General features: G+C 36.7%; 1 protein-coding gene across 7 annotated transcripts in view; it reads right to left on the reverse strand.

Moving 5' to 3' along the window:
- The window catches only part of LARP1B (La ribonucleoprotein 1B), a 171,588-nt gene that overhangs the window by 44,816 nt on the left and 113,171 nt on the right, over positions 1-13,601 (reverse strand). For all 7 annotated transcript variants that reach the window (XM_039479124.2, XM_039479123.2, XM_039479122.2 and 4 more), the window contains one exon: positions 12,523-12,646. In XM_039479124.2, coding sequence (XP_039335058.1) covers positions 12,523-12,646 — 124 coding nt within the window. The remainder of the gene's footprint in view (positions 1-12,522; positions 12,647-13,601) is intronic.

Raw genomic sequence — 13,601 nt, forward strand, 5'->3', positions numbered from 1 at the left:
TAGGCTGAATAAAGAAATTGTGGCACATATACACCATGGAATACTATGCAGCCATAAAAAAGGATGAGTTCACGTCTTTTGCAGGGACATGGATGAAGCTGGAAACCATCATTCTCAGCAAACTGACACAAGAACAGACAACCAAACACCGCATGTTCTCACTCATAAGTGGGTGTTGAACAATGAGAACACATGGACACAGGGAGGGGAACATCACACACCGGGGCCTGTTGGGGGCCAGCAGGGGTAAAGTAGAGCTAGCAGGGGGTGGAGGGATTGGGAAGGCATAACATTAGGAGAAATACCTAATGTAGATGATAGGGGGATGAATGCAGCAAACCACCATGGCATGTTTCTACCTATGTAACAATCCTGCACGATCTGCACATGTACCCCAGAACTTAAAGTATTAAAAAAGAAATAAAGAAAGAAATCCCTGTCTACTAAAAATACAAAAAGTAGCCTGGCATGGTGGTATGTGCCTATAATCCCAGCTACTCAGGAGGCTAAGGCAGGAAAATCGCTTGAACCCGGAAGGCAGAGGTTGCAGTGAGCTGAGACTGCACCACTGCACTCCAGCTTGGGCAACAGAATGAGACTCCATCTCAAAAATAAATAAATAAGTAAAGAAAGAAATAAAATAAACTATGTAGAGGAAAAGGCTAATAAACTTGAAGAGAGGAATAAAAGTTACCTAAAACAAAAACAGAGTAAAAGGACTGAAAAACAATAACCAAACAACAAAACAGAGCATTAGTGAAGCATGGGACAATTTCAAGTGCCGTAATATAAATTATACATGTAACTGGAGTCTTGAGAGAAAAAAAAAAAAAGAACAGGAAAACATTATTAATTTTATTTATTTACTTTTTTAAGACAGAGTCTTACTCTGTCACCTAGGCTGGAATGCAGTGGTGCAATCTCAGCTCACTACAACCTCTGCCTCCTGGGTTCAAGTGAACTGCTCTAAAAGAATTGCTAAACAGAGGATTTCAGACAGAAGAAATGATAACACAAGGAAACCTGAAACATCACAAATAGAGGAACAGCAAGATAAACAATAAAGGTCTGGATAAATATAATAGACTATTCTCCTTTTAAGTTATTTAAAACATGCTTTGAAAGTAAAAAATAAAACATTGGTGGACTTTTTAACATATGAAGATGCAATATATAAGAAAATTATTACATCAAGAAATTTCAGCTGAGTGTGGTGAATCATGCCTATAATCCCAGCACTTTCAGAAGCTGAGGGAGGAGAATCTCTTGAGGCTATGAGTACTAGATCAACCCGGGCAATGTAGCAAGACCTTGTCTCTACAAACAATAAAAAAATTAGGTGGGCATCATGGCATGCACCTGTAGTTCTACCTACTCGGAAGGCTGAGGTGGTAGGACTGCTTGAGCTCGGGAGTTTGAGGCTGCAGTGAGCCATGATTGCGCTACTGCACTCCAGCCTTGGGAACAGAGTGAGACCCTCTCTCTTGGGGTGGGGCTGGTGGGGAGAGAAAGGAAAAAAAGGTTTCTACATTCTTACTGAAATAGTTTCTACATTCTTATTGAAATAGCAAAATACTGATTCCAAACAAACTGAAAAGTATGTGTTTTGCAAGCTCTAGAGCAATCACTAAATTATACAAAAAAAGATATATATGTCCAAATTCACAGTACATAAATTGAAATGTAATGGAAAAAGTTACTAATAACACAAAGAAGGCAGAAAATGGGCAACAGAAGCAAAACAAAAAAGAAACCAGAAAATAAATAATAAGGCTGGCCTAAATCTGAACATATCAACAATTACATTAGTCTAAACACACCAATTAAAAGACATAGTGTCAGAATGAATGAAAAACATGACCTAACTATATGCTATCTATAATAAATTTTCTTCAAATATAATGACATAGGTAGGTTAAAAGTAAAAAGTTGGCTAAAGATACATCACATACCATGAGACATTAATTAAAGAAAGCTGGAATGGCTATATTAAAATCAGACAAACTAAATTTCAAAGCAAACAAAGACAACATACATGAATAAAAGGGCCACCAAGATGACACAATATACCAATGACTATAAGGTGAACTAACAAAAGAGCTTCTAAATAAATGAAGCAAAACCCAAGAGAACTGAAATAGGAAATAAACAAATCTGCAATTATAGCTGGTGACTTCAACACTCCTAAGATAGAACCAGTAGACAAAAAATCAACAAAGATATAGAACTCATCAATACCATTAACCAACTGTACAGACAATATAGAACATTCACTCAAAAACAGTATAATAAACATTCTTCTAAGATGCATATGATACATTCACCAAGACAGATTATATTGTGGGTGATAAAATTAGCAAATTAATTAAACACATTTGAAATTAACAAATTAATTTTAAATTTAAAAATATTGTAAAGTATGTTCTCTGGCTATAATAGAAGTAAACTATGTATCAATAAGATTAATAACAGAAGGGTAACTGAAAAAATTCCAATCATTTGGAAATTAAACCGAATACATTCCTAAATAATTCATATAGAGGAAGTCTCAAAAGAATTTAGAAAATGTTTTGAAAAAAATAATAAAAATTAATAAAATAAAAGTTATCAAAATTTGTGGAATACAGCTAAGGCACTACTTAAATAAAAATATATAGAATTAAGGGCCAGGCTCAGTGGCTCATGCTTTTAATCTCAGTACTTTGAAAGGCCGAGGTGGGTAGATCATTTGAGGCCAGGAGTTCAAGACCAGCCTGGCCACTGTGGTGAAACTAGTCTCTACCAAAAATACAAAAATTAGCCAGGTGTGGTGGCACAGGCCTCTAATCCCAGCTATTCAGGAGGCTGAGGCAGGAGAATCACTTGAACACAGGAGGCAGAGGTTGCAGTCAGCTCTGATTGTGCCACTACACTCCAGCCTGGGCAACACAGCAAGACTCCAAGACACCATCTTAAAATATGTGTGTGTGTGTGTGTGTGTGTGTGTGTGTGTGTATACACATTCTCTCTACATGCGCACATGTGCGTGCGTGCACACACACACACACACACACACACATATAGAAAGAGAGAATTAAATGCTTGTATCAGAAAAGAAACTCTCAAACCAATAATTTAAACTTCTCCCTTAAAAATTAGATTTCAGCCGGGCACGGTGGCTCACGCCTGTAATCCCAGCACTTTGGGAGGCCAAGGCAGGCAGATCACCTGAGGTCAGGAGTTAAAGACCAGCCTGACCAACATGGAGAAACCCCATCTCTACTAAAAATACAAAATTAGCTGGGCATGGTGGCGCATGCCTGTAATCCCAGCTACTCCGGAGGCTGAGGCAGGAGGATCACTTGAACCCTGGAGGCAGAGACTGCAGCAACCAGAGACTGCACCATTGCACTTCAGCCTGGGCAACAAGAGCAAAACTCTGACTTAAAAAAAAAAATAAATAAAATAAAACAGTCCAATAGTTCCAGGCCCAGATGGCATCACTGGGGAATGCTACCAATGCGTAAGAAATAAACAACAATTGTACATAAACTCTTCCAAAATACAAAAGAAGGAACACTTACCAACTCATTTTATGACGCCAGCATTCCTCTGACACCAAAATCAGACAAATAAAATCCAAGACAATGAAAAAAAACACAATATTCCTCATGAATATAGTACAAAGGCTTCAAAAAATATAAGCAACCTGAGTCTAACAATGTATAAAAGGATAATAAAATAAATAAATGAGGCTTATCCTGAGAATCCAAGACTAGTTCAACATTTGAAAACCAATCAATGCACTTTACAACACCAACAGACTAATTAAGACAAGCCATTTGATGTGAGCCACCAAGGCTGGCCCAGAAGATTTTTTTTTTTTTTTTTTGAGACAGAGTTTCACTCTTGTTGCCCAGGCTAGAGTACAATGGCACAATCTTGGCTCGCTGCAACCTCTGCCGCCCTGGTTCAAGCAATTCTGCTGCCTCAGCCTCCTGAGTAGCTGCAATTACAGGCATGTGCCACCACGCCTGGCTAATTTTGTATTTTTAGTAGAGACAGGGTTTCTCCTTATTGGTCAGGCTGGTCTTGAACTCCTGACCTTAGGTGATCTGCCTGCCTCAGCCTACCAAAGTGCTGGGATTAATAGGCATGAGCCACCGTGCCTGGCAAGATATTCTTAAAAAATGAAAATATAAGCCCCAGGTTCTAAGAAAATATGTGCAAATTACATGTACATATGTAATAAAGGACTTGTTTGCAGAGTAAAGAACTCTCAAAGCTCAGTAACAAGAAAAACAACCCAATAAAACAAATGCCCAAAGATTTGAGAAGGCACTTTACCAAGCATAAACTGATAGCAAATAAACACATAAAAGGCCGGGCGTGGTGGCTCACGCCTGTAATCCCAGCACTTTGGAAGGCCGAGGTGGGTGGATCATCTGAGGTCAGGAGTTCAAAACCACCCTGACTAACAAGGTGAAACCATATCGCTATAAAAACAAACAAACAAACAAAGCACATAAAAAGGTATCCAACAGCATCAGTCACAATGAGATACTATTACTAGATGGGCAAATTTTTTCTTTTTTTTTTTTGAGATAGAATTTGCTCTGTCACCCAGGCTGGAGGGCAATGGCACAATATCGGCTCACTGCAACCTTTCCTTCCTGGGTTCAAGCGATTCTCCTGCCTCAGTGTCCCGAGTAGCTGGGATTACAGGCATCTGCCACCATGCCTGGCTAAATTGTTTTTTTTTTTTTTTAAGTAACAATACTAAATGCTGGTGATGATGTAGAGCAACTGGACCCCTCATATGTTGTTGGTGAGAATGTAAAATGGCACAGCCACTTTGGAAAAGTTAGACAGTTTCTTAAAAACTTGTACTTACTGTATGATCCAATAGTGCCACCCAAAAGCATTTTACCCAAGTGAAATGAAAACATATATTCACATAAAAACTTGTAAGCAAATACTCATAAAACGGGAAAACAACCTATATGCCTTCAACTAATAAGTGGATAAACTGTTTACATGCATGCAATTGAATACTACTTATCACTAAAAAGGTAACACAAGCAACACACAAAAACATGAATAAATCTGAAATGCGCTAAGCTAAATGAAAGAAGGCATACTCAAAGGCTATTATTTTATGTGATTCCATTTATATGACATTCTGGAAATGGCAGACTATAGGGATAGAAAATAGAAAACATGCTGCCAAAAATTTGGCCTGGGTTGAATACAAAGAGGCATGGAAAAATTCTCTGGGAGTAATGGAAATGCTCTGTAACTTGACTAGGTAGTGTTTACATGACTGTATTCATCTGTCAAAGTGCCCAAAATGATATACACAAACAGTGTGAAACTTACTGAATGTAAACTAAAACTTAATTTTTTATAAATATGACCCAAAGCTCAGGCAGCAAATGCAAAAATAAACAAATGGATTGTATTAAATAGAAAAGCTTCTGCGCAGCAAAGGAAACCATCAACAGAGTGAAGAGACAACCTACAGAATAAGAAAAATTATTTGCCAACCACACATCTAATTAGGAGTTATATCCAAAATATATAAGTAATTCAAACAACTCAGTAGCAAGAATGCAAATAATCCAATTAAAACATGGGCAAAAGACCTGAATAGAAAGAAGACATAACAATGCCAATAGGTATATGAAAAGGAGCATTGGTCCAGCCATTGTGGAAAACAGTATGGAGATTTGTAAAGAAATTAAAAGAATTACTATATAACCCAACAATTCATCTTCTGGGTAAATACTCAAAGGAAATGAAATTATCACCATAGAAAGATAACTATCTGCACTTACATGTGCACTGCTACATTATTCACAATAGCCAAAATATAAGATATGGAAACAAATGAAGTATCTTTCCACTGATAAACAGAGAAATAGTGAAGTGTGTGTGTGTGTGTGTCAGAGAATATAATTCAGCTTTTAAAAAAAGAAGATCCTGCCATTTGCTATAACATGGATGAAACTGGAGGACATTGTGCTAAATGAAATAAATCAGACACAGAAAGAAAAATACTTCATAATGTCATTTATGAATCTTAAAAAAATAAGTATATAGACATAGATAAAACAGTGGTTACCAAGGGTGGAATGAGGAAGAATGAGGAGATGAAGGTCAAAAAAATGCCAAGTTGCAGATATGTAGGATAAGTAAGTCTAGAGATTTAATGTATAGCCTGAGAACAACAGTTAATAATATTATGTTATATTTGGTATTTTTGCTAAGAGAGTAGATTTTAGGTGCTCTTGCCACAATAAGAGGTAACTATATGAGATAATGAATATGTTCATTTGCTTGATTATTGTAACCACTGCACTATATATATATATATATATATATATATATATATATATATATAAACATCACGCTGTATACCTTAAATATATATAATTTTTAAGAGGAAACAAAAAATATACTGGATATTTTTATAGGGTGATCAGAATGAAAGGATGGAGACAGGCTAGGAATTTATTACAGTTAACCAAGGAGACAACGATGGTGACTTTTACAGGGTGATAGAAATGGAGAAGGGGAGAAGTGGTTAGATTCTAGATATATTTTAAATATATATGGATACAATTTTCCAATAAATAAGATAAGGAATTTAAAAAACAGATCAAAAATGATTCAGAAATTTTTTTTTTTTTTTTTTTTTTTTTTGAGACGGAGTTTGTTTCGCTCTTGTTACCCAGGCTGCTGGAGTGCAATGGCGCGATCTCGGCTCACCGCAACCTCCGCCTCCTGGGTTCAGGCAATTCTCCTGCCTCAGCCTCCTGAGTAGCTGGGATTACAGGCACGAGCCACCATGCCCAGCTAATTTTTTGTATTTTTAGTAGAGACGGGGTTTCACCATGTCGACCAGGATGGTCTCGAACTCTCGACCTCGTGATCCACCCGCCTCGGCCTCCCAAAGTGCTGGGATTACAGGCTTGGGCCACCGCGCCCGGCCCTAGAAATGTTTTGACCTGTGCAACTAGAAAGATGGAGGGGTAATATTTACAGAGATGTGGATGTCCAGGAGGAAAAGTCCTTGGAGAGGGATGGGAATTCAGAACTTAGATTTTGGACATAAGATGTTTAACATGCTTATAAAATATACAAGTGGAGCTATTAACCATACAGTTGAATATATGTGTGAAATACAGGATGGAGGTGTGGCCTATACATATTAATTTGATATTCATTAGTATAATAGTGCTTTTTAAAACCCATGATATTTGATACTATTACATGAGGAGTTATTGAGGATTAAAAAGAGGAGAAATTTGAGGAGTGGGTCCTAAAGCATTCAAATTTTAGAGGTTAGGGAAACAGTGAAGAATTAGCAAAAAAAGACTCCATGAGGCAGAAGGAGAATGAAGTGATTAAGTGTCCAGGAAGAAAAAATGTGTTTCAGGACAGAGCAATTAATTTGATCTAATGTTGATGTCAGGTAAGATGAGGATTTATCTGGCCCCTCATATATGGAGATTTCTGGTGGTATTATCAGTATCTGATTTGGACTGTGAAGGACAGAGGCCTATTTGGAGCAGGTATAGGGAATAAATAGGAATACAGATATTGAAGACAGTGAAAATCAATACCTTCTTTATGCCTTACGTTCTATATAGTAATAGCAATACCGACTCTTTTCTATTAGGATCATTATTTTATACGATTTCCCATCCTTTACCTTCCAATCTTTCCATCTTTTATGACATATAACTTAGCATAGAGTGCATGTTAAAATCTAATTAATTTTAAGATTAAAATTATCTTTTAATCTGAACATTAATCTCTTCAGCATTTCCTGTCATAGCAATAGAGGTCAAATTCTATCTTTTTTTCTTTTATTTTTTTGAGACAGAGTCTTACTCTGTCGCCCAAGCTGGAGCGCAGTGGCAGGATCTCAGCTCATTGCAACCTCCACCTTCTAGTTTCAAGCAATTCTCCAGCCTCAGCCTCTCAAGTAGCTGGGATTACAGGCGCTGCCATCATACCTGGCTAATTTTTGCATTTTTAGTACAGACAGGGTTTCACCATGTTAGCCAGGCTAATCTCAAACTCCATACCCCATGATCCATCCACCTTGGCCTCCCAAAGTGCTGAGATTACAGGCATGAACCACCACTCCTGGCCCAAATTCTATCTTTTAAATTGTCACTTTATTTTTTATAGTTTTCTGTTCGTATATTTAAAAACTAGAGATTACAGCAAAGAAAAATTAATAAGTTTATATATAAATTTTGTGGGTTTTTTTAAGACAGAGTCACTCTGTGGTTCAGGCGGCTGGAGTGTAGTGGTGTGAATCAACAGCTCACTGCAACTTCCTCCCAAGCAGGTTCAAGTGATTCTCCTGCTCAGCCTCCTGAGTAGCTGAGATTACAGGTGTGTGCCACCATGCCTGGCTTATTTTCGTATTTTTAGTAAAGATGGTGTTTCACCATGTTAGCCAGGATGGTCTCAATCTCCTGACTTTGTGATCTGCCTGCCTTGGCCTCCCAAAGTGCTGGGATTACAGGCATGAGCCACTGAGCCACTGTGCCTGGCCAAATTTACATGTGAATTTTAAAACAGAATTGATACACACTCATAACAACCAACTAGACCAATACATAAATTCCAGATGCCAGCAAACACATGTTCAGACCTTCCAGATGGGGTTCCCCTACCCTCAGGAATAAATTAATATATTAAATTATTATATTAATAATTCCCTTTGCCTCTCTTCATGGCTCCTATGTGCTATGCATACAACCATGAATTTTATACTTTTTTTTTTTTTTGAGACGGAGTTTCGCTCTTGTTACCCAGGCTGGAGGGCAATGGCACGATCTCGGCTCACTGCAACCTCCACCTCCTGGGTTCAGGCAATTCTCCTGCCTCAGCTTCCTGAGTAGCTCGGATTACAGGCACGCGCCACCATGCCCAGCTAATTTTTTGTATTTTTAGTAGAGACGGGGTTTCACCATGTTGACCAGGATGGTCTCGATCTGTAGATCTCGTGATCCACCCGCCTCGGCCTCCCAAAGTGCTGGGATTACAGGCTTGAGCCACCGCGCCCGGCGAATTTTATACTTTTGTAATAGCATCACACTGAATCAACGTCTTTGTTCTAGCTTATTTTATACACTCTATTTTTTTTGTTGTTTTTTTCCTATATTTTTAGATTAACACATTTTGTCATATGTAACATTAGTTCTTTCATTTTCCACTGCTGCCTATTTTTCTTATGTATGAATACACCACATCTTACAATACATTCTACTATAACTGAGCATTTTTTAGTTTTCATTTGCTTTTTTCTATTATAAACAATGATACTACAAATATTCTATTGGTAAACATTTGCAACAGTAACTCTTCATTTATTATTAATATTTGTAGAAATGGGGTCTTCCTATGTTGCCCAGGCTAGTCTCAAACTCCTTGCCTCAAGTGATCCTCCTGTCTTGGCCTCCCAAAGTATTGGAATTACAGGCATGAGCCACAGTGACCTGCAATAGTATCTCTTGAAATGAAACTACTAGGTTATAATATGGTATATCATTATGGTTTTAATGGGAAAACCTCAGTAAAAATAGTGTCTTTTCATATTTATTTGCCATTTGGTCTTCCCAAATGTGAAACTGATGTTCATGTTTTATTACTTTTTCTATTACTGTTTCCCATTTTTCATATTAATTTTTAAGCTTTTAGATTTCTATGATACTATTTGTTAATTTCATGCAAATGTATCTCCTTATTTGTGACTTGTATTCTTTCTATGATGTGCAAAGGAACATACATTCTCAATTTTAAAGTACTCAAATTGAACAAGACAAAAAAATCCAGCAATTGAACTGAACATCCCTAGTGGGACACATACAGAACTTTAAAGAAAGCTTTAAAGTATGAAGTTTTTGAAAGTTTAAATTTTAAAGAACTCTAAAAGAAGTTACCTTTCAGTATTTATAAAATTATTATTTAATGTTATTGTTATTCTGAAACTATTATCTCATAGGATTAGCAAATAAATAATTATGTTACTGCAGTTAGAAACAAAGTTTTTTTATATCTAAGCAAAAAGCAATACAATTACAAAATGAAACAAATTAAAATTCAAAACCTATAATCTTAAATTTAGACAGAAAATATCAACATAAATACATAATATATTTTTCTCTTTAAAAGATTTCCTAGCTCTTTCTATTCAAAAGGCCTAGAAACAAGGACTAACTTGGTAGCAGCTCTGGTACTGACAAATCTCCACCTTGTGTGGGGTGGGAAACATTAAAGTTAACAGTCCAACTCCATTGTTACTGAGCAAGAAAACGAAAGGTGGCTTTAGAGCTAAAAGTCAATATACTGAAAACTGACCCAGGTATCAATAATAATAATAACTACAATAGAATGAAACCCATCTCATGTATTTATGAGCTCACAATGATCATTTAAAAACAAAAACTTCATTAGTCACCATCGAAGAATGTTAAGGAACCAGGTATTACTTTGAAACTAGTAAACAAAGGGAAATAATTCACTTTCCTGTAAAAACTCTATATCAGAATAAACAAATTCTGAGGAAAGTTCTCTCTTTTTTTTCTAAATTATAGACAGTATAATTGGTAGAAAGTTCTCTTCATAAAAGTATTCTACCTATTAAAGTAAGAAGTAATGATTAAAAATAGAATCATCACTATTTTGTAATCCCTAGTAAAATAAAAGCTTCACTCACTGATCATCAATGACTGCTACACAAAGAGAGACAATAGGGCATTATGTATTTCCTAATAGTATTCAATACTACATATGACATATCCTTACAGAGATTTGAGTATCAATCTAATCAAGCCTCTATGTCGGACTAACAGAGACAATTCAGGACAGAGACAATTCAGGACTAGAAAACAGGTTAAATGAAACTATGGGGATGCAATTAGCAAAATTCGGAATGTGAAAGACTATAGAACAACCCAGTTTCTTCAATAGTAAATTGCAAGGACTAATAAATTATAAGGCAAAAAATTGTAGAAACCTGTAGACTAAAAAACACATATCACTCTATTGCAATCCATTTGAAGAAACTGGGAAAAAAAGTGATGAATGAGGAAATTTGAACACTAACTAGATATTTAACATTAAGAAATGACTGTTAGCCAGGGTGCGGTGGCTCACGTCTATAATCCCAGCACTTTGGGAGGTCGAGGCAGGTGGATCACGAGGTCAAGAGATGGAGACCATCCTGGTCAACATAGTGAAACCCCGTCTCTACTAAAAATACAAAAAATTAGCTGGGCATGGTGGCGCGTGCCTGTAACCCCAGCTACTCAGGAGGCTGAGGCAGGAGAATTGCCTGAACCCAGGAGGCGGAGGTTGCGGTGAGCCGAGATCGTGTCATTGCACTCCAGCCTGAGTAACAAGAGCGAAACTCCGTCTCAAAAAAAAAAAAAGAAATGACTGTTAATTTTAGATATGATAATGTCCTGCTACTTATTTGTTAAAAGTTATATAAAAGATTTCTTTAATCCCTAAATATTTCTGTGTGTGTGTCTTTAGAAGACACACACACAGAAATATTTAGGGATTAAAAAAATATGAATCATATGAGAATTTATTTCAAAATAATCCAGGGAAGTATAGGGAGGGGCTAGAGTTGAGATGAAACAAAATTAGTTATGAGATGACTAAGTGTAACACGTACATGGGGTTTCATTATAAAATTCACTGTATAACCCAGCGCGGTGGCTCACGCCTGTAACCCTAGCACTTTGGGAGGCTGAGGCAGGCAGACCATGAAGTCAGGAGATTGAGACCATCCTGGCTAACACAGTGAAACCCTGTCTGCACCTGAAATGCAAAAAAAAAAAAATTAGCCAGGTCTGGTAGCATGCACCTGTAGTCCCAGCTACTTGGGAGGCTGAGGCAGAAGAATTGCTTGATCCCGGGAGGCCGAGGATGCCATGAGCCAAGATCGTGGCATTGCATTCCAGCCTGGCAACAGAGTGAGACCCCATCTCAACAACAACAAAATATTCACTCTGTCTTTGTATATGTGTGACACTTTTATAAAAATTTTTTTAACCACCTTCAGGAAAAGACTATAACAAAATCAGTTACAGTTGTCTGAAATGTCAGATTCAATTTATGGATCTCTCAATGTATTTACTTACACTCTCACACAGAGCTAAGCCCTTAAAACAAAAGAATGACTCTACTGCATTCTAAGGATCAGTGAGTGGGTGAAAAATTTTATTTTGAGAAGAGAAACATTCCCAGCAATCTCAAAATCACATCAGATACATAAAGAACCAACCAATTCTGCCTACTTCTAAGTAAGCATCTGGCTTCGAGCATAATCTGATGTTATAATAGAAGTTCACCAAAGGATAAATTAAAAGTTGAGTTTTAAAATTTTAGCATTTTACCAGACACCTAATGATTTTCCACAAATAAAGAAAAAAACAAAAGTAGCAATCTTTAAAAACAACTCAGAACTGCTTTAATACTATTCAGACGCACAAAAGCAGATTTACATACCTTGCCTGGACTGTGAAGGTGTTACAGGAACTTCTTGGTTTGGCTCAAAAGGAAGTTCAGGTGTTAGGTTTTCAAACTGCTCTTTACTAATGAGATTTAGCTTCTTAAAGTTCTCAACTTCTTGCTGAAGTAGAATGGAGGAATCTAATTACTAAACTGGCTAACAGAGTAACCAACAGACAATAATTGATACCAACCCAAAAAAATGAACTTCTAAAACAGGGATTAATTACAATGGGGTGAAAAAGATGTTCTAATAAAGAATCTAGCATTATACTTAATAACAACATTCAGAATCTAAGAGGCATATAAAACCCTAAATTATGACTATTTTATAATTTAAAAACATTGTAAGAGCACACATACTAATTATTACTTGTTGAGCATTTACATTCAAGACTACCAGGGATTACAGAAGTTACAAAGTAATATAATATGTATTCCCTACCAGTCAGGAATTTATGTTAGATGAAAAGAAAGAAATGAACATATAAAAATGAGTAATATTAGTTAGTATATGAAAAGCAATATTGGTATAATTAAGATCATCAGGAAGCCACCACAGGAGAGATGGGACAAAAGCAACTCTTGAAGGATGTGAATTTAGAGAAAGAAAGAAACATTCTAAATAGATAATGTGAGCAAAGATAAGAAGCTTGGAAAAAGCAATGTGTTTATTAGAAAGTAATTGAGTGAATGAGAAAATCTGGGCAGAACCAGTGACCAAGAAGCCTGATGAGGAAGTTGAAGAAAACTACTAGAAGACCTTTAATACTAGGTCAAGAAGATTTCACTTCATTTTATAATAATGGGATGCATATGATAAAGATAAATCTGGATGGCCCTGGATAGCTGCAGCAAAGACACTCAGTAGGTTAGAGCTGCTAGCTCAAAGAACCCATCCCTGTCTCTGGGGTTCTGGAGGCTTCCTCTTTTTAACTATTATTACATAGTCACTTAGGTGTTTCCGGTCCCACCCTACAAATGTGTGGAGCATTACAGAGGGTAGAGGTCATTCTCTACTGGAAGTTCACTTGGCCACAAGTGCATAAAGACCCTCTATGCCCGGCCTAAACTGT

This window comes from Saimiri boliviensis, chromosome 3, assembly GCF_048565385.1.
Source record: "Saimiri boliviensis isolate mSaiBol1 chromosome 3, mSaiBol1.pri, whole genome shotgun sequence".
In the NCBI taxonomy this organism is placed as follows: Eukaryota; Metazoa; Chordata; class Mammalia; order Primates; family Cebidae; genus Saimiri; species Saimiri boliviensis.